This window comes from Phaethon lepturus, unplaced genomic scaffold, assembly GCF_000687285.1.
Source record: "Phaethon lepturus isolate BGI_N335 unplaced genomic scaffold, ASM68728v1 scaffold45001, whole genome shotgun sequence".
NCBI lineage: Eukaryota > Metazoa > Chordata > Aves > Phaethontiformes > Phaethontidae > Phaethon > Phaethon lepturus.
Genome location: NW_010516364.1, coordinates 592 through 22,900, shown reverse-complemented (window position 1 = coordinate 22,900; position 22,309 = coordinate 592). Strand labels below are relative to the sequence as shown.

The following is a 22,309-nucleotide window of genomic DNA, read 5'->3' as shown; positions in this document are numbered from 1 at the left end:
ATATTCAGGGAACTGCACGGCACCTTACAATGCCTTAGGGAAGGAATGTTGGTCATTTAGATTACTTTATTACATTATTACTACATTAAAAAACATTATTCATGCCCTCAAGCTGCATTCACTGAGCTTTCTCTTCCTTTTGATTCATGTATTATAGTATTAGTGCTAAAATTCAGCATTTACAGATGTGAAATGCCTCTATTTGTTTAAATTATACCACCAAAATCCTTCCACACACTTTCCCACCTCTTCCTCCAGATCACAGGCTAAAGGAAGAATTTGCTTACTGGAGAAAAAGCAGTGACTGAGCTGCAAAATTCATTCTCTCACTCACACACACAACCACAAAAGAACAATTTTTGTTTATGGGTAAGAGGAAAAAACATCCCTTGGTGCATACCTGTTGGTGTTATACTCTAAACCCCCAACTTCCTTGCTTGCCTGCAAAAGATCAAGAATTCCTGCCGAACTTCCACTCTCTTTCTTTACTTTGGAATTGCGCCCTGGCTTTGCCTCTGTGTCAATGTGAAGCAAATCTTCATCTGATGAGTCATCACTCTGCAAAAACAAGGAAATGGCTCAAAAAACCCAGAAGCTTACTAAGTCAACAAGAACAACACAATAATTTTTGCAGTCTGCTGCTCCTCCAAAGACACAGGGCTAAGCATTCATCATTTGCTTTCATTAAAGGAATTAAAAACCCAAAACCAAACCATGTACACAGTAAATACCCGTTTTCTTGCAGCCAGTAGGCATGGTAGGTTTTTCCTTCCCCTTCCAACTCTGGAGAACCAGCTTTGAGATCTGATCCTGTGCATGGCATCAAACTGCTGTAGGAGTGGTGTTTCCAGGTGCTATGTTGCCTTCTCCTGCTCTTGAGACCATGACCCATGTAGCAAAAGAAGCGAATGTGTGGCCCTATCTCTGCCAGCCCAGACCAGCATCAGGGCACAGGTCTGTATCTTGCAAGACTATTAACGTAGCTGCTTCAGAGACAGGGACAGCCCTGCTCTGCCACCCCTTCTGCAAGAGAACAGGAAGGTCTGACAGAGGAGTGGGACAGACACGCATAAACAGTGGCATCACAGGCCACCGAAGGAAACTACTTGCATCTATACCTTTCTGGGGCTGGTACCTCTATGCACTATAGCCTAGCATATAATAGAACAACATTTTTCCCCTTTCCTGCCCTGCTCTCAAGCCTCTAAAGTCCCAGCCTTTATTGCTGAGACTGCCAGTTACTGCTCTCTCCAGGAACTGGCCTTCCTCCTTAAGCTTCTGCACAGTGAGGCACCAGCGGGTTTCTCCCTGTTCCCTGTGCACTGGTCTCCAGACATCAACTGCTGACTGAGGCAAGGAGATCTGCACTTGCTCTTGAATATCCCTGTGCCAAACTTGGATGAAAAGGATTCTTAGTTCTTAGGGCTAAACATTTCAGTCACCTACAGTTCTGTGTTAACAAGCTATTTTGCTTTTCCTGTATTTTCTAGACATTGTAATATGAATTTTTATTAATCACAGTTGGGCAAAACATTTAATTTTAATGTCATTTCATGTAATTTTATTTCCAGCATCGACCTTCACTGCTAACACAGAGCAAACTTACGCCTGTGCTGTTCAGCTGCCTGAAGGTGAGCTATCAACAGGCACATTGACACTGCCTCAAGTTAGGGACATGCTGAAGTACCATGCTGAGTCAAGGGCATTGTAGATGTAGAGCCCATAATGGTCAGAGGGTGACGCTGCTCAGTGACAACAAACAAAACCTTTAATTGCTACATAATAGGTACTAAGGGCTTCTAGTCATGCGAAACACCAAGTGACATGAGTTCAATTGTATCAGCATTACTCTGAGTTTCATCTGTCAAACATAAACATGGAATTTTAACGACCAGTGTTCAAAGCAGGTGGAAAAGGGGGGACAGACAGGTGGGGCGCACAGCTTGGGACAGACCCCTGTGCCTGCCAGCAATGTAACATCAAGCCAGGTACGAAGGAAAACCCCTGCTTGCTTGTGATAGGTACAATAATAACCATACCTTGTATGATACCGACTCCACCTTTGGCTTCTTAACAGGAGTGTGCTGCAGAGTGTCTTTTTTATCTGATAAAACTGAATTAAAAAAAAAAAGAAAAACAAAATCATGGTTCTTTTCCCTTCAAAAGATAGCACTCCTAAGCCACAACTTCTAAAGCAATTCAAATCCACTTATACTGGACTGACAGTTAAGACATGTCTGTCTTTATTATAAATCACATAGATCTTAAAGCATAATTTTGGCCAATCAACAAATAAGTCTTTGTTGTGCAGTTACAGACAAAACAGGAAATATTCTTACAGGGCAGTTCTCTTTTTGTAGTGTTTTTCTTCCTTCTGATTGGAAACTCATCAATTTTTAGTTCACCATCATCTGACACATATTCATATTCGTCTCGCACAGGTTTTGCTTTATCTTCTTTAAAATTCTGCAGTGACCCAAACACACTAGTATTCAGCTGGGTTTTGACTCCCTTTGAACTGAAAAAAAAATTACAAATCGGTAACTGTACTCTGATTGGAAAACATTTTGTGAATTGACAGACAGGAAGACGACGAGTATCTTTATGTAGAATTCTCAGTCAACTTGAACACTTTCAGAGGTGCCACAGCAATTCAAATAATTTTACAAACACATTTCTGTACCTACAATTTATATCTCAAAAATATGATGCCAACTTGAGTAGCCTTGGCTGGCTTCAAATAAGCATTATATTACTTAAAGCTGTCTCAGTGAGGCCTATCATGATATACATAATGCACACGTGGCATGGAATTTTGGTATGCAGAGTTCATTCAACAGTTTCTTTAAAAAGTACCCTGAGTGCGGTCTGTACAAAAACCACTTAGTATCACTCAGCTAGTAAGAACCTGAAGTGCCAAAACATGAGACACTGCCTGAATACTGAAGAATCTATTCTCAAGCAAACTACCAGCCTCAAAGACAGGTCGTTGCTGTTATGGCCAGCTATGCTGGGCTCTAGGTAAAATCAAGTTGTAGAGCGAAGAACTTGTTGTGTGTTTTCTATATTGACCAGAAAAGCAGATTTTCACTTTCTTGTATAAAAACCCATAAATAATGACAAGACTTTTGAATCTGCTTTTTTTAATTGATGTGTATTGTCATATTTTTTACTTACCCAAGCAACTTTTTATTAGAGAAAGAGAATGTAAATTTGTTGTCCTTATTTCCTGATAAAGGTGTCTTTTCCGATTTGTGTTCCTCTTCCATTTTTAGAAGTGAATCAGGTTTACTGTTCTGAAAGGCAAAAGACACAAAACAAAACAAGAAAAATAGTTGAATGAGTTGTTGATGTTTCAGATCCCTAGGTAACCTCAGAGAATCCACTGACCTATACACAGAGAAAAGTATGTTCCCCCAAATGTGGTAATAGAGGATTATACTCTTCCTTAGACTACACAGGTTTTAGTTCAGGGACTTGTCCCCATTCAAGAAGCACTTCACCACCAGTTTAAGCAATGTCTGCCAGAAAGAAGTCAAATTTAAATACTGCTTTCTTAAACTGGTACAGACTGATGTAAAATACTAAATGCATTTCATGAATCAGAGCACAGGCTGAGCACACCTGTGTGGGTAAGGACAGAATCTAGCACAGTGCCTGTAACCTCGCAAATACGACTGCATTTTATTCCCAGGCTCCACTTGCTTCTTTCACACCTTCAAAAGAGCTTGAATTATGAATTTAATAATTTAATATCAAAGTCATTCAGTGCAAAGGAAGCCTCCGATTATTTTTTAAGCATTGCCTTAATACTCTCCTAAGCTGTACTGGCTGAGGAATTAATTGGTACATATTGATCTAATTACATTAACGGTGACTTTAACACAAAAAAATTAGATGGCTCTAATGTTAATGATTCATGACTCTTAGCCGTTTCCACATATGAAAAATCATGTACTTTTGTTTTGTTTTGGGGAATTTGTCTGCACCCTTGTCATTAGAAGTTCACAAAGCAGGCAAAATTCAGACAGCTATTTCTGAGAAAGCCTAGTGTCACGTTGTTTTAAATGGTACCTGAAGAAAACATGAATTAATTTATGAATGGATTTTACTTTACCTTATCTTAGCCCTCCAGGAAGGCAAGCTTTTAATTCACGTGGCATAATTCAGATTTTATTAACTTTACTTTTATGCCATCATTAGTTGTTGATTTCTGTGGAACTACTCCGACTTAAAGTAGTATGACTATGTTAAAGTAAGAATCACAAAAGAGATCAGCGCTGAAAAGCCTCACTATTAACAGCGTTTGGCATACGCTTTTGAAGAATATGCTCCCTCCCACTTATCAGTGACTACTTGGTTATTTTCTGCTCAAAATTTTTTCTTTGGGAAGTGAAAATTTGTGCCTTGTACTCTCTGTGTAGGTAGACCTATGAACATTTCTCCACCCTTGACTTATCCCTATGTGGCAGAATCAGCGGCAGAATTTAACAGGAGACATTACCTTATATTTCCATTTGGCTTCTGTTTTGCTTTTATTTTGCTCTCGAACTTCAAATTTCTCCACCTCATTCTGCTTGCTAGCAGCTTCTTTATTGGGAACACTTAAAACATTCTTTGCAGCCTGGGGAAAAAGTCAGCATGTACTCTTAATAAGGACGGAGTGCCAGAATATTACAGAAACACATTTTTCATCTGGAATATAACATCATATATTTTTGAAAACTCCTCTTCTCATTCATTCTTTTTGAACCCAAATGTGAGATTCAATCAAAGATTGCTGTTTCAGAGAATGCAGGAGACTAGCTGCATTTCTCCTTGATATACCAGCATACAAGATTACTGTAAAAACATACTAATCTCCCAGCCTGTTGCTTTGTGGACAGGTTTTGCAAACTGCATACAAACTTCTAGGAAATTCAGAAGCATTTTAGAAAAGACTTATGGATACATCCTAACGAACAGTGTACAGTACATTAGTCTGTCAGTGCCTCAGTGAAATCCTGGCCTCTACTGAAGTCAGCAGCAAAATTCACGTCGAATTAAAGACCATCAAAATGAAACTTGTCCTACATGGGCAAAAATGGAAGCAAACCGTAGTTTCATCTTCATTCACTCATTCTAGAGCAAAATCTCATGCAAATAAGATGCTTTAGAAATGAGTTCCTTCATCTTTGATAACCAATTGGAAATGCACACAAGAGTGCTCATAACACTTGCAATAAGAATATAATAGTTCAAGGAACAAAAAAAAGAGCCATTAAAAAATGTCTTTTAATTTTCATCCTGCCTCAGTTTTGGCAGGGAACTGGCTGTAGTCTGCCAGACTCAGCTTGAATCAATAGGTTTCTTGGAGGCTCAAATGAATAATCAAAATATCAAATGAATAACCAAGCAAACAGTCAAATCAAATTGAACAGCCAGGTAAAAAAAGGGTGATAAGCTTTACAAAACTTTCATTTGTTTCAGTGGAGACAAGGTTTTACACTGCGTTGCTTAAATGATCTTTTTCATGAGACCAAGGGAGTGGTATTAGCCCTATTGTGGCAAGAGAACAGGGAGAGGTTAAAATATGACCCACCTTTCCCTTCTTTGGCGTCTCGATCTTCGTCAAAGCCTCCTTTGTGTGTGCCTCCAGCAAGTCGAGATTCGGGATGGCTGGCGGTGGACTCTCTTTTGCCTTCTTTCCTTTCTTTTTTCCTTCTCCCTTAACTTTTGGTGTTTTGGGAGGTTTAGGGGGTTTGGGTGGCTTGGGAGGTTTGGGGGGTTTGGATGGCTTGAGTTGTTTGGGGGTTTTCACAGTTTTGGGAGTCTTTTTTTTAGGGAGCTTTTCTACAGGTGGGGGTGGAGGCGTCACTTGGACGATGGGTGATGGTGCCTCCTCCTTCTCCACAGGACAGATCTCCTCGGCAGTTGTGTTGGCACTCACGTCTGCTTTGCTGGCTTTCGAAGCATTCTGTAGTTTAGCACAAAATGCCCACATCACATGCCACAGTAACGCACTGCTCACCACTAATTCCTGCCCCCACGCTGCTCAAGCACAAGTTTGGCCTGGAGAACCTCCAGTGGCTTCCTAAAGAACGTAACTCTCACCAGGTTATATCATCAGGTGGGACTGTTAAAGGGACTGCCCATACAAACAAATGTATAAAATGAATGGTCTTTTGTTTAAAATGCTAATCAGCTCGAGCACAAACCATTTCCATTTAATTCAGATGTGAGAAATGTAGCAGAATCATCTGTCACCCTCAGGAAAAGTAAGCAGCAAAATAGTTGCCCAATTAAAACTAACACTGTCTGACTAATTAAAAAGAAATTATTTTCTGCTTAACTGGCCATTCTGACAATCAGGAAAACTTGCATTCTACATCAGAGGATAAAAGGACAAGACAGATTTCAATTTTGAGGTCTTTGGATATAGTTAGGAAAGGAGTGGAATGTAACACAATGTCTTATTAAAACAACTGAACTAGCTATTGTCACCTTGCACTGTCACACATCTCCACTGAGTAGAATATGATACCAGACTTAATGGATTGCACCTCCCATGCAACCTCCTTTTTTGGGATGGGAAGGATATAATTATTATCACATTTGCTTTAGTAACTCTGCCTAGAAGCCAACCAATGGGGATGTACAATGTGCAGAAGAATAATTCCAAGCTCAGACATTGTCATAGACAAGACCGATAAGGAAAAGGAGATAGTACATAGGGAGCATGATCACGGGATGGCAACAGCGTTCTCTGAGTTCTATGTTTTTGGGTAGGGCATAGCTAAAGTGAAAGAGAAGATAAGGATGGAGAGGGGAGTGCGGCCAGTCCAGCTAGAAGGCGGAGGAGGAAGGATGTAGGACAGGCAGACACAGCATAAAGCTGAGGAGAAAGCCAACAGGAGCCCAGAATATGGGGTGAGTCAGCCACAGACAAGAATCCTGAGCAGTCCCCCTACTCTGAAACCTCACATGAATTCTTTCAATGAAGAGCATGGCAAAAAAGATTCAGTTATTTCAAGTCATCCATTTTATAGCCTAGACTATTAAAAGACCCACAATTTAGTTAATGTTATGAGAAGAGCACAAACCTCACTTAATCTTATTTCTTTGGCAAGGTCCTTAATAAGTTGTGCTGGTTTGAAGTTTTCTGGTAGTTCATCTTCATGCTCTGCTAAAGCCTAAAACAGAACAAAGCCAGACTGCTGTTTCTGTGCATGTCTTTTTGCAAAAATATGTAAAAAACCTTATTTTTCCTATGTACTGAAATCAATACTGACTGCATCAGTAGTCCAAATAAGGAAAAAATACAATTCTTTCCCCTTCTGGATGTTATTGTAAACAGTTGTCCTGAGAGAACAACAAAGTCAACACTCTTTTTCAGATTATTATTGCATTTTCACACCTGTAATGTCTCTTTGCTCACCCCCTTATATGAGACGCTGTGAGAAATTCCTTTTCTACAACTACAAGGAGGGACTGTCTTAGGCTGGTGTCTTCAGTGAGTATAAAGGCATACACGTTGTCAGCAGAGTGGGGTGGGAGCTCCCTGACGGGACTAACAACATTTGCGTCCACATGCCATGTTATAATATTCAAAGTTCAACTTTGAATGCCGACACAGTCTCACTTCTTTTGACTCACTACTTCTCATCTGCATGGCAAGTGGAAAAATAAACAGGGTGTGATGGAGACGAGAGCTTCCACACCAGCCAGGCCTTCTACAGGAATCCAGGGAGCAATTCTGAATTCAGGCTCAAGCCCCGGCTTTTTGCAGTAGGGAGCAGCCAAGTCCCCGTCGACATTTAAATCTGGGACAGTCACCTAACTGACCTAACTGTGTATGCAACACTGTGTACTCAGCTGCTTATCCCTTCTTAAAATGTCTGAAAATCCTGAAGCTGCTAGTTCCCCTGCTCACCTTTTGTGATTGAATGGCCTGTCTGCTGCAGCAAATTCCCCAAAGCTCTAGGAGCAACACACGCAAGAGTTACACTCCTGAAATGACCGAAGCAGGAAATCCAGGCTGCAAATCCCTTTAAGCCTTCTCTCCAACCAGTATGTATTTCCTGGCCCAACTAACGTGTTGATTTGCAGGAACTGGGCACCTTGCGCACACAAAAATGCAGGCGTTGTTCTAGGCCTCCCTCGCATATGTGACCTCTGCTTAATTAATTTGGCACATGAAAATGCTCTGAGTCGGGGGGAACATTCCTTCAGTATCCTCTTGGTCGTGTGCAGAACTGACTTTTTAAAAACCCCGGCGGTACCTTTTCTTCTGCTGACTCCTCATGTGGCACTATGAAATCCCAGTTATCGCCCTCCTTCCCCGCTCTCCCAGTCCCTTCTCATTGGGATTTCTGAATTAGCTGTTTTGCTACGGAGATATTATTTGTTCTGACATTTGCTCTCTGTTCCAGTGACTGACAAGGCTGAGACACACACAGTATAAAAACAGGCTTCCTCCTCTCCTACCTGTTTTTTAGTCCACGACCTGAAAGCACCATTGAGAATTTTTGCTCCTTGGAGTAAATGAGCAGGAGGTTGTTGCCCGGCTTTATGCAAACCTAGGTAGAGGAAAAAACAATGCCATTCAAACACGGCTAGCTAAAGTTGTTTTACATAACGTCTTTAATTTTAAGAAGTCTAACTGTGAAAGTTAACTCTGAAAGTTGGTCACTACAAATGAATCCCTATTATAACTTGATGGTAATAAGGAGTATATTTACTGTGTCATAAATCCAACTCAGCCTTCCTACACTGTGCTCCTGTAAGTTATGTCTATACTGGCAATCCTTCCGGTTCCTTTCTTGGTCCCATACTCAAGCTAGCTTCCATGTTCATACATCCTAGGCTGTGGGAATAAAAAGGTACCGTCAGCGTTTCTTTCATTCTGACTGAAAAAGCAAGTACCAATATGTGGAAACAAAGGTCATACTGGGCAAAGCATTTGACTTCTGCATGAGTACAAGCTTGCCTAAACTTCTCCCCTCATTCCAGTTTTTGTTCAGAGTTGGTCACAAGGTGGCCCCTTCCAGGCAACACTCGGAGGGACTCCTCACCTTGCTTATTAATTAGACACATTTTTCTCATTATAAAAGGATCTGGTGGGTGTCTCTAGACACTGTTCTGTAATAAGAGAAATAGGGGCAAAGAGCAAAGTGAGACCGAATCTGTAAAGAACATACAAGCATGGATGTTTGGATCAACTCTGAAGGAATCTGACTGGGAACGTTTTGAATGTCAAAGAAAACTTTGCTTTAATTCTTAGTGCTCCTGCTGGCCACACCTCTGATGTTCCTGTGTATATGTGACCTGCCCACGTACTTCAGCTGGGACCAGCAGAATGATGGGAGTGCTACTCTGTGCCTTGGGATGACAGAGCAGGTACTTCATTAGGTTAAAACAGGGCACAAATCCAGACTTGACAGACAACTGAAAACTACAAAAAATGTTACAACATTATTTGCCTCTGAGGCAACTTAAAGGCATTTTATAAAGAAGATGAAACCTTCCTTAGGCACAGGTAAGAGGGACAGTTAAAGTCCTTCCTAGAGCGAGACAGCAGGATATTAAGGGGAGAGCTGGACAAAGACCAGCATGTTCTGCGGGTATGTTAAAAGTAGTTTTCAAATACTAACAAGACTGATTTTGGCCACCCGTCCATCTCCCACATGACACATCAGCAGAAATTAAGAGTAACTATTTTCAGGCCCCTGAAGCTAAGCAATTAAGGCAGGCAAAGAAATGCAGTTTTACCTTTGAATGTCTCTAGTAGATGCTTTCCCATATACCAACACGCAGTTTCGAAGTTTGGAAACTGGGTCAGACTGACAATTTTCAATCGTCTTTCTACTTCGTACGCCCTGCAATACAAAGCCACATGAACCTAAAGCACAGGTCACAAGAATGTCACACAGCGACAAGCACTGCTCATAAGGGCCCGAGGTTCATTTCGCAGTGCTTCGTTTCTTTGTGCTGCTACCACGTATTCTGGCATCAGGCCAAAAATAACACTAGTAAGAAACTGTGCGATACAGATGTAAGATAATTTGATTGCATTATTTGTCCAGTATCAGTAAAGAACTACTTGTATTGTCTTACGTTGGGCAAAGAGCCCAGCTGAGCATGTGGGGGCTTATCCAGAAGGCAAATGGCATGTTCTAGGGTAAAACTCCTGACAGTTTTTAACAGTTCTTCCTTCAGGAGTTGGCCACATCAACCCAAGCACCTCTCGCACAGCCTTCCATGCACTACACAATAGGTGTAAAGACGGCTTGGAATAACTCGGCACAGGAGAACACGGTCGAAGGGGACAAACGTGGGTACACATTCCAAAATTGGCCAGTAGAGCTACATCAACATTACTGCAAATGTAGGCTAATTAACAGGAGAGAGGACGGCAAATTTATTAAAAAATGAGCCTCCACCTAACTTTAGATTTTCAAGAGAGATTACCTCATCTGCATTTCAACACTTAGGCTATGTAGAAAATGGCCTGCAAAAGCCAGGCAGTCTACGGGTGTTAGAGTTGCATAAATCCAACCTAAAAGAGAAAGAGAAGAGTCCTGAGGATAAAAACTGGAATGGCAGTAACAAAGACTTTATTCACCACATGATGTTTATACTTCACTTAGCAACTTATTTCCTAGACACCAATACTGCTCTTCAGTCCAAGGCAGCGCCAGAATCGCGTACCCTTTGAACAAAGTTGCATCTGGCCCCTGGCTTGTTTTGCACAATGGAGGCCCAGCCCCGGAAGGTGCTAACGCACCTCTGACTCCCAGTCCCAGGACCACCTTCCGCAGTGGCAGGCGGTGAAAGGGGACAGGCTGCTCACACTGCCGTTACTTTCCTGTTCCTGTGAAAAGCAGCAGCAGCTACATAATGGTACCTGCTTTCACATCACCATCAAACTCTGTGACAGCTCCTGACACTCACTCAATTGTAGTGCCTGGAACAGGTGTTTTCCAAGCACTTATTTTCATACAAAAATCTATTTAAATTAGTGAATCTCTATAAATTGCTTGGTGTTTATTCCACCATCTGTTCCACAGATGGCCATGAGAGAAATACCTACTTTCCACTTTTTACAGTCCGAGTAAAATTTGACTGTGTAACATTCTGCGTAAGAATATACTCACACACAGAAAGGATGCTGCCCCCAGAACACAAGCACCGGTGCTGTTACTTACTCAGGCCACCTGGAAGCCTCGACTCAGAGTATGGATTGAGCGGGCAGTGCATCGTTTAAAGGCACACAGAGGGAGAGAAAATCCCTTTCCCAAAGAGATTACAGTTTCAACAGGCAACAGGGAGTGGTGGAAACAGCAATGCAAACGAGAAAATAGTTGTTCATGGTGAGAGGAAGGTGAGGGACAGGGGCAGGAGTAGAACTGCGTTCATTTATAACTCCGCACTACTTGCTGATCAAGTCCCTGTCCTTATGAAGGTCCTCCCAGGAACTGAGAAAAACAAAATCCACCATCCCTAACCTGCAATGAAAACCCAAGTCTATCAAGTAACCACTAAAAAACTGTGACACCCAGGTCTTCAGCCTCAGGTGAAACCATAAATGCACACTCACTCGTGCAGGCACCTGTAGTTCCTTAGTGTCACGGGGAATCAGTGACCATGAAAAGGATTTTGTGGGAGGTCATGGTCAGCAAGTAATTCAGTGTGAATTCTCTTAGATGGCAAAAAGCACCAATGTCATGGTTGGATATACAGAGAGGACTCATGGGTTACTGCAACCCAGCTAGACCAAGAGTGGAATGTTCTAGTTGTGTTTTTAAAAAGCTGCTAAAATATTGGTACAAAGCAATTCTGATTTTTGTTTTGGTAAGCACATGAAATTATACTTCTAGTAAGAATTAGACTTCATACCTTGTCAGAGAAAGTGGTCAAATCATATCCCTCTAGCATTTCAGACATGCTACTTCAGCAGCTCTAAAACGAGCAGGAAACCTCACCTGCAACAGCCTGCTCACCTGATGGAATGAAGAGTGTCTGTCCTTGTTTAACTGTGCATTTGTAACATTTATCTACTTGGTCTGCAAAAAACATCTCACTGTGGTTTGCTGCCGATTGCCAGCGTTCATAAAGAGAAATATTTGCAGAGGCTGGTTTGATGAGATAAAATATCTTTTCTCCCTGAATTAGAAAATATAAAATGAGCAACAAGCGGCCAAACCAAGCAATGCTGCACTGGCACACATTCACGCACACACGCACGCGCGCACACAGATATTTATCTAAATAAATACATAGCATTACGTATTTTAACACAACGAAATAAAATTTACTTGTCAGCTTTGTACAGAATGGCTGAAATAATTAAATCACTAGCTGACAACATTTGCTCAGATTCATGGGACTGATGGTGCAAAAAGTTTACAGAGCCAGATTCCATTACCCTGCAAAAGCAGGACGTAGTACCTTTCAGGTCTTAGGTGAAGTATGTGCAGAAGGCACTAAACGAATATTAAAATCCTAATACAGTGAAAACACACAGCCCAAGTGGCTTCCCCACTCAGCAGACCCTGGCACTGCCGAGACCGTACCCACTTAAAGCAGTTAAGGCTCTGCATAGTTCTTACAGATACAACAGGGCTGTGGGGAAAACAAACCCGAGACCCGAATTTTTGAGAGAATTGTAGGATGGTCTTCGCATGTAAAATTCAGTTTGTTACGAGATACACCGCAAAAACATGACCCCTCACCTTCAGCACATGGTACCACGCAGAAGCTCCTCCCGAATCTATGTGGAAATCTGTGTAGCTGTCCTTCACGCAGATCAGGCAGTACTTGGTAACTTTTGGTTTGGCCAGAAGAGCATCATCAGGCCAATAGTTTTCCACCCAGGACAACTTCTTAACTATATCTGGAGGCTCTACAAAGCTGGACATCCTTCACAGAGAGAATTGAAAACAAACATGCACCTTTTTAAAAAAGAGCAACAAGGACACCGATACAACAAAAGGCGGAGTGCAACTCTAATACTTGCATGGCCATCTGAAGCAGCTCCTGACGTGTCAGTGGAACTGCTCTCCACTCAGAAAACCTGTGAGAACTGTTTACAGACATAGACTTAAGGCTTTTTAAGCATGATGACTTAGCAATGACCCTTTGACTTCTTTCAGTAGCAGCATTTATGATCAAGTACACGCTGTTTCTATTTTTCCAGTCCGTGCCTCTGGCTATGCAGGCTCAGCTATCGATAGCGCTGTTATCACAGCCACAGTTCCAGCCCCCTTCAGCAGACGAAGGGAAATGTCTGCACTCGTACGTAAACGGTCTGGAAAACCTTAAAAATTTGCAAGTTAAGCTTAATATTAAAAATCCTAGTAACAATAACCTTAATACTTCAGGACTAAGTAAGTTGATCTGATGTTGAAAGTCACAGTGATCTTTTTATTTAGACTGACTAAATTACATTGAAAGCTCAGAAGAAGCAAAAAGTCTAATTTGGGTTGATAATGTGACTATATTTAAAATATAATGTGTATATAGTATTTATTTATATAATTTATACAAATGATTAATTTATTTAAATTCAGCATATATTCATATTGTGCCTATTTATTTATTTGTATAATGTACAAATTACATTTATATTAAATATATAACATATACTATAAATCACAAGCTAAGATGATGTAGTGGCATGACAAACAGGTATTGAAAGTGTTTCATCCTAGAATGTGCTAAATTTTATAACTAAATAGTCCAAAATTTGGACTAATATTTGCAGGGGGTGGAGGTTCACTGTTGGACGCTCTAAAATACCATGTCAGTAAGAGCATCTGCTCTTCAAACTAAAATTAAATGCTCCCATGTGTCATTTATGCTCACTGTCAAACACTGATAACAATAGCTCCATTTAAAATGGCAGGGAAAGATGGAGAAGTGAATTCAATTAAAGTGTCACTGTCTATGCTAAGAAATAAAATATTTGCTAGTTAATGTCTAAATTAGCAGCATATGAGTGACAGCTCCAGCAGTCCTTCAGAACAAAAGACCTCCCGTTATTCTGGGATAATGGCAGAAAACTAAAAAAATCTCAGCTGAAGATACTGGTAGTCTTTGAAGCCTGTAATTACTAGAGATGCCTTCTGCAGAAATGGGTGTACACTACTAAAACACTAACTACAGGGCTAAAGGCAAAAAAATGAGCCTGTAATTATTCATCAGCCTTCTTTTTTAAGGCTACTTTAAGTCTTCTTGCTAAAATGGAATGCTCCCCCAAACAACCATTCTTTATTTTTATGTTGACATCATCTTCTGAGTAGCGTTTGTATAAATCTTTTCCTGCTCTGACGCTTCCCTTCTAGAAGCCCCAGCTACCACAGGGACCACAAGAACTGTACCAATGATCTGCACAGCTGCACGAAGTTCAATACGTTATAGACGCATCTGCCTACTTGTGGGATAAAAGCACAGCTCAGGTGATGAATACAGCTATACAAAGCACAAAGCATTAACTTGAACTCTTAGGCATTTACACCGCCTAATTACCCTATGTTTAAAACATATAACGTAAAACACGAGGAGAAGCGTAGGCTTCCCGTTGTTGAGGACTGGTGACTGCACACAGGCAGCACTCTTACCTCTGGCTCACTGCATCACTGACACACCCCAGCCTCAAATTCAGAGCTGATCTGTACCATCACACCCCCCAACTTCCCGCTGAGAAGTTCAGCATCACTCTAGTTCTGAACTGCTCTCATACAGATTACAGGTTAACCCGCAAAAGCATCAAAATGAAAACTACAACGCATGGTACAGGACTACGAAATTATAATAATCTCAAACTTGCTCTCATTCAAGGACATCCAGTGACATGTTACACTACACCGAGCGCCACACCTTATCTATTTACTTACTCTCCGCTACTTTAAATGGAAGATTTCAGTAAGCAATATACGATGCACTCAGAACAGTGAGTAGGATGCCCACTGCTGTACAATGCATTTTAAAAAAGAATGCTCCGAGGAGATCACCATGTTTCAAGGCTGCCTTAAGCCAGAAGGGCTGTCGTTGCCTTACATCCAGCAGGATTCCCATCTCGCCAGAAAAATAACACAGAGTATTAAAAAATAAGATCCCTTATGTCCACGTTCTCCCACAAACCCACATACAGCGTTATCATACCTCTGTGGTCATCTCTGTCCTCCTTTCTTTGGTCTTACTGGTATTCATCAAGGTGCATCTAAGTACCTAAGATCATACTAGGAACACACTACGTTATCATTCACTACCAGGACAAGGCAGAGAATTTGCTCCTGGAGCACCAAGTCACGTTCTAGTTATAACTCTCTGGTCTACAGTTGCACTGAGTTAACTATACCTATCCTACTGGAGTTAAAATAAAATTGAGAGGTACCAAAATGTTCGGTACGTGAATGCTGATGGCCCATGAATGCTGAGGGTATGCAGGCATGAATTACCACGGCAAACGCTGGCCCGTCCAGTCCCCCAGCACCTTCTCCTCACACAGCAAACAGCACGTTCACGCCCCTGCTGTGCCCGAACCGGCTGTATAGGGACGACGTGGCGGAGAGTTGGCGCAAGCAGCAGCCGCTCCGCCAAGGTTAAAGCAGAACTCCCTGAAGAGGGAACTGGTGGCGAAGGCAGGGGCTGTTCCAACTCCACCAGCCGGACCCTGCCACGTATCCCGGAGGCTGCCCGGTGCCGCAGGCTGGGCTCTCACCTCGTGTCCGAGAACTCCAGGTTGGTCACATTGAGGACCCTTTTCCTGTTTGTACTGTAGTAGTAATCCACAAATTCCTTGAGCTTCATCTTGCAGTCTTTCTGCTTGGTGACATCAGTGACATCAACACTTCTCTCCGGTCCTAAAAATTAATTCATTGAAAAAGAGAGATTGAAGGGCAGCCTGACGTGCCCCATATTGTGTGCTGGGGGGCAAGCTAACATTTCAAGAAACATCTTAAACTTTTGATGTTCTGACTTTCTTAGCACTTTTATCTTCCCTGTTGTTTATGTATGTATGTATGTATGTATACACATCTACATATATGCAAAAAAGATGTGCATCCATAAAAGGTGTATGCATAAAATGGTGCTTTTGTATTCATGCCCCTGATGTAATTATTTCTGTAGTTTTTATCTTTAAAGGACTAATGTTATTTTGAATCTATTAGTTTCATTATGGGTTTTATTTGCTTGGCGAAAATTACATGCAAATACCTATATATTCACAGAGTAAGCCATGCTGTAAAAGTCTCATGATTGTAGGCAGAGCGTAATACTGTACAGGATACCTTGTCAAACCGATTTTCCAAAACCCTAAGTTCTCTTATGTTCCATTTTACATTTCTGCTTATGAAATCTACAACTGAGGAGGAGGTTTGCAGGAAAATTCCCTTTTTTTAACATAGTATTTCAGGTGTACCACAAAAAAAAAAAGGCTTTTTGTTATTTTACCCCAAATTACACCTATCAAAAATCCGTCCCCTCCATATTAGAGTACAGAGAATAAGGTGCCAGTACTTACTTCTTGGAGACAAATCTCCAGTGTTAATACTAACAGTCAATTAGGAACTTTACACTGGGCACACCAGAGAACACATGGAGAAAGTCAGAGCTTTATAAAGACTCTTTACAACAAGAGCTGATTTCTAACCATACTCTCGTATCCTTTCTGCAAGAAAAGCACCTCTCCAGTCTTTCTTCCCTTCAATTTTAATTGGCCATATTTTCCCTCTGCCAGCATTTCATTCATAGCCCTTTTCACATTAGGCGAGGAAAAAAATCAGTTTCTTTTTTTATGAAATGCCAGAACAGTAATGGTGTATTTGGCAGTCTGGGTTGTGGTGCTTTGTCCTCTGCTACTTACTTTAGATTGTTTCTAAAAGACATTCTAGGTCCAATGTAATGAACTACAAAACAGCCAGATAAATCCCTGCCTGGGAAATCCTGTTCAAGCGAGCTAACCCCGCGGAGGTTACACCAGCACGTATTTGTTCCATTCACTTTCAAATCTGGTGCCAGCTCCAGATTAAACAACCCGTGTTCCTCCCTCCAGCTTTGCACTAACCGTTCTCTCAGTAGGGTGGGTTATTTCAGATGGAGGCTAAGAGAAAGCCAGCAGATGCATAAGGAGCACCTAGGTCATGCAAGAAAATCTGCTAAGTGTAGCAGATGGGCAAGGAAAATATGTTTCCCGTAGAAGCAAGGGGATAGAGATAACAGTGAAATCAGGGGGCTTGAATTCTCCTTTATTCATAGTTATCTCACTGCACATGACCAACAGACACAGTCAAGAACACCAGTGGCTGGTGGTCGCACCCTTCAGTCTGGGGAACAGGTCAATGGCCCGGTAAGGAGCGCACGGGCGGCGGCGGCGGTGGTTAGCAGACTACATAAGGAGGTAAAGGGACCGTGAAACATGGACGGATACATTGGAGCTGGAGTCAGGGCTCTGGAAGGAGGATGCCTTGCAAGGAGACTGGACAGAGGGAGAATCGGACAGAAAGTGACACAGAGGAGAGACAGACGGAGCGAGAGAGGACAAGAGGAGATCACACATGCTAAAGGAAGAAGGGTCGGAGATAAGAAAGTGACTTCAGAAGCGCTTCCATGGCTCCTGGCCACGGTATGTCTTCCAAGGTGAGATGACATGACGGCTCGTGAGAAGATGCAGCGCAACACCCTGCTCAGGTTAGAGCCAGGAGGATGCCAAAATAATCCGAATGACCAGCAGCAATTAAAATAGCTCTCACTGACACCAGTGTTAAAAAATGGACTGCCTTTGCAGAGTCCGAGTCTCAGTCTAGTAATTCCTTCAATACAAAGCGAGATGGCAGTAATCAATTAAGATCTGGCCTGAAAAAACAATTTCTTGATATTACTAAGCCTGTTTCTTTTAATGCAGTGCTATGGAGTACAATGCAGTCTGGCATTACTAGCTAGTACAAGAAACAAGAGTGAATTAATTGCTAATTACAAAATACCACTACAAAACAAATATTGAAGTCAGCATAGCTCAAGACATAGGCAATATTTTACAATACATTTTACAATTTTTTTATACAAATAACATATCTTTTTTAAAAAGCAGCTGAGCTTCAAAGAATACAATGCCACCTGCTTCCCAGATACCCACCGACGTAGTTTTCCACGTCACTGACGTAGAAGGTGGGCGCAGGTACGGACAAACCCAGGCCATCCTTCTTTGGGACGAGGATGGGCTCTGCAAAGCCATTTTCTTCCAAATACTCTGTTGTTAGTTGGCTGCCTGGCACTTTCACGACTATATCTTCAGCACTGCAAAAAGCAAACACAGATCCAATGTCAAGGTGCTTCCAGGCAGAGTTTGGCATCTTCTGCATTCTACTACTGAAATAAAAAGGTTATGATTAAGCAATTATAGGCAAATCAGGCATCTAAGAAAAAAGCCAAAAAGCCATTTATGTCAAAGCACGCAGGGCACACTAAAGTCATCCGGAATCGATTCGCTCAAGCCTCACGCACCAACTACTGGAAACTCCTAAAATAACAGCTTACAGAGAAAGACCATTTTCCTCAACTATAGGGACCTCTCTAGTTAGCAATGTTAAAGAAATTAGTGTTAAATGTTCCACTCTCAAGAAGGCAAGATTAAAAACACTACATAAGCTCAAATAAAGTGTCCAGGAAATACTCTGCAAATCATTTTTAAGTAGCCAAGTAAATTGGCCAGGAAATATTCTGCAAATCATTTTCAAGTTGCTGGGAGGGTGTCAAGGGGACTAAGGAAAGGGCAGCTCCATCAGACGACCAGCTGTTTGCACCAACAGCTCTCAAGGGAAATTCAAGTCTCATTTCCAGATCTTTTCAAGAGCAAAACACTTTGAATTCGGAGTGAGAAGTGAATGACCTTCAGTCCCAAAAGCACCCTGCCACCGTGTGTAGTTTGTCAAGCAGGTTCCCAAAACCATCCGACAGGCTGGGGCCACACTGCTGGTGGGGGGAACAGCAAAACTTTGAGTGTTCACCCCAAAAAGCACTACCTCCCCGAGCGGGTAAGGCTAATACATGACTGCCGTCTCCCGCAGCAGTTCTGAACTACAGCTCACGCCTTCATACGGCACCAAAAACCGGCGGGAAAGGCAACGAGGCTGCGAGCGCCGCCATGGTGGCCGGCACAGTAGGGCCTCACCGCCTTCATAGAATCGTAGAATCTTTGGGTGGGATGGGACCTTTCAAGGCCATCTAGCCCAACCCCTTGCACTGAGCAGGGTCATCTTCAACTAGAGCAGGTTGCTCAGAGCCCCGTCCAGCCTGACCTGGGATGTTTCCAGAGATGGGGCATCCACCACCTCTCTAGGCAACCTGGGCCAGGGTTCCACCTTTGCCGCCCCATGGAGCCCAACCTGTGGCAGAGCTCCCAACACCCTTTAACTGTGGGGCTCCTCCTTCGACCCCGCCACGCACGGGGAACCCTTTGCCCCAGGCCACCTCAGTGGGGATACACCAGGAGGGAGGTTTGAACCCTGGGGAGAACAAGATGGCCTGACACAAAGAGGTGTAAGCTGCAGAAACCCAGCTTATTTCTGGGTCACCCCATTAATAATTAATTAAAAGGAGCATTCCTCATTTATGTGAGCATTGCGGCCAGCAACGTGCAAAGAATGAGGCTGGAGATTTTAAGGACCAAGAAGCAAACCATGATTTGTAACTGTCTAGTAATGATCGTGCCAAAATGGAGAGTCTGGCACCCACACCAAAGTACCTGAACCATCACTTTAATTATTATTACTACTACTATTACTACTCTAACACTATTTTGGTATTAAAAGTTCAGGAGCAGAATGACGTGAATTATATTTTATGCCTTTTTGCTCTCTTTGCTGTTACTTTTGACCTGAGCCTCACCAAGGGACTCACCATGGGTTATAATTTACCGTTGTGTGCTGTGAACCAGCAATGATGTTTCTGTCTCTGAACTGAGACCCCCTTTATCCGTTCATCACATTCTGACTGATGACTGCTGGGTTTTGTTCTGTGAACGTCTGCAGATTGCGTTCATTTTCTTCAGAAGAGAAAAACTTCTCAACAAGACTTTGTTTTACTAATGGCGCAAGCGTAGATGTCAGAGGCCTCAATCTTGCAGGGCACTCCCTTTGGCTACTGACCCTTCTTTCTCTGAAACATTAATTTGGCAGCAGGATTTTCTTATGTGCACATTTATGTGAGAAACAAACAGAAACAATGGAGGTCCATCTTTTTTTTACAACTTGGGAATGACTCAGCGATCTTGCATATGTGAGCGCAATCTCAGAGGCCATCCGAGGCTTTTGCAATCAGTCTGCCTAGGCCTTAAAACTTTTTTGAGAAATTAGCTTTGCAACTTGTCAAAACGCTCTGTATAAACAGACAAAAAAAAAGGCTAAGAGAAAAATCTAGCAGCAAACACTTTGCACAGGTATTTTTGGCTTTTTCCTTAACCAGCCTAGGACCAGTATCTGAAATTAAATGTGAAATTAAATTCTCCATAAAAAGGAAGAAGTTTTGTGTTTACCAAGTGCACTTTACCAGTCTCCAAGGATTCTTCTAAAATAATTACTCATTAATAATTAAGGATTTACTTGGCTAAGGCCTACATTAAAGAACCAGAAGAAAATCATCAGTCTTGCAAATGGCTGTGAAGCAGCCTAATAAAGTGTGGAATATGTCACTTAACAATTAGTGCTATTCATTACCCCAAGTAAGAGAGCCTTTGTCACTAGCAACTGAGGATGTCATTGTTCTTCTTCTCAAGATGGAGACAGACTTCAGCAAAACCATTAGTATTTTTGAGAACTGGATAATTCTATGCAATACATTGGTTAGTTTTTTATGCAAGCGAACGTTGTAAGGGCAAACACATTCTTGTTCTTGTCTTCACAAATACTAAGCTTCTATGGAAATCCACAGGAACTGGGCTCAATCAAGAGTAGATTTTAATATGGCTGCACAAATAGAAAAAAGGGACATCTGCAATAAAATAGCGCTCATTTAAACTTCACCGCTCTGGACTATATAATGCTTTCAGCAGGGATCATCATCAGCTTCACAGGAAACTGGCTATATACGCTTTACCTCAACAGCCCTGTCCATGTGTGCAGCTGAACAACTTACCTTGGGAAAGTACGACTTCGAAGTTCCTTTATAAAGACTTGGCTCCCGTTCTGTACAGGTTTGACCTCTGTCGTCTGTCCAGTATCGTGTTTATGCCAATTTCTTTTCTTTTTCACTGAAAAAGAATGAATTGAACAGTACTGCACGTTAAGTAGAAGATAATTATTAAGATGTTTGAAGGAAGGACAAATCTTCATTTGTCCTTATGCGAGCAGGGAAGAGGGAACCCCCACTATGCTGCACTGCAAATTTTAATATTGCTCTCAATTCACTATTAGACAATTATACTGTAGCCTGAAGATCTATTGCACACCAAACAGTGTTCTTTTTGTAACATAAGGGCAACCAGACGGATAATTACTGAGCTGCAGAGCTACCGCAGGCTTTGTGCAAACACAGGCTCTGGACGGTCGTACTTGCCAGACTACACACTTCATCCTTATCATAAAAACTCCTAGAAAGCCACCTTTTCCGCCTTCTCAGAATGCATCAGAGAACTTGATGAATGTATTTGTCATGACTGACCTTAGTCTAAAGGTCTGCCCAGCAGTGGCACATTTGACATCAATTTTGATGGGTTTTGAATCATGCCCTGCACACAGCATGCACATAAAAGGAAAAAGAAAAGGAAAAAACCCAAAAAGATGCAATGGCACCACAAATGCAGTTTTTAGAACTCCTCTTATTGCTAGGTTTTGAAAGACGAGCCAGGCTTAGGCCTTAAGTTGATGACAGCAGACTGAAGGCCCCTCTACTGTGCTCCCAGTGGGTGAGGCATATAGGCAAGTTCATCACGGAAAAAGGGTCAGCTGGGACAAGCACAAATAAGTCAGTCGGATGTCAGTGCAGTTCTCCCTTGCCACTGACAGCCAGATAACGCAGAGCAAGAAAAACTGGTCCAGGTTTTCCTCTTAGTCAGCACTCTCTCTCTTAGTTGTTCCTACTTCCAGAGTCTGTCCAGACATGCTCGTTTTGGTTGTAAATTGTTGTCCCAAGTGCATATCCATACTATTTCAAGCCTCCATTAGTAGAATTTTCAGGTCACAGCTTTTTTTTTTCCCCCTTTTCACCCTTCTTTTTCAATCATGAAATTCAGTATTTTACCCCAGAGTCACGTCCTCAGGCTTTTCCTACTGTTCAAAACGGCTAGGGGAAGGAACCAGAGTCCTCAGCACCCTCGCATGGACGGCACTCT

At 42.1% G+C, this 22,309-nt stretch overlaps 1 protein-coding gene across 1 annotated transcript; it reads right to left on the bottom strand.

The window, feature by feature from the left end:
* Positions 1-400: 400 nt before the first annotated feature.
* PHF2 (PHD finger protein 2) lies at positions 401-21,229 on the bottom strand (the record flags this gene model as incomplete). Its single annotated transcript, XM_010296037.1, has 15 exons — positions 401-558; positions 2,040-2,113; positions 2,340-2,518; positions 3,178-3,296; positions 4,505-4,624; positions 5,582-5,956; positions 7,083-7,172; positions 8,467-8,558; positions 9,751-9,857; positions 10,450-10,537; positions 11,982-12,144; positions 12,714-12,900; positions 15,704-15,845; positions 18,119-18,279; positions 21,115-21,229. Coding segments are annotated over 15 exons (2,170 nt in total), but the record flags the coding sequence as incomplete, so codon positions are not given.
* Positions 21,230-22,309: the final 1,080 nt, after the last annotated feature.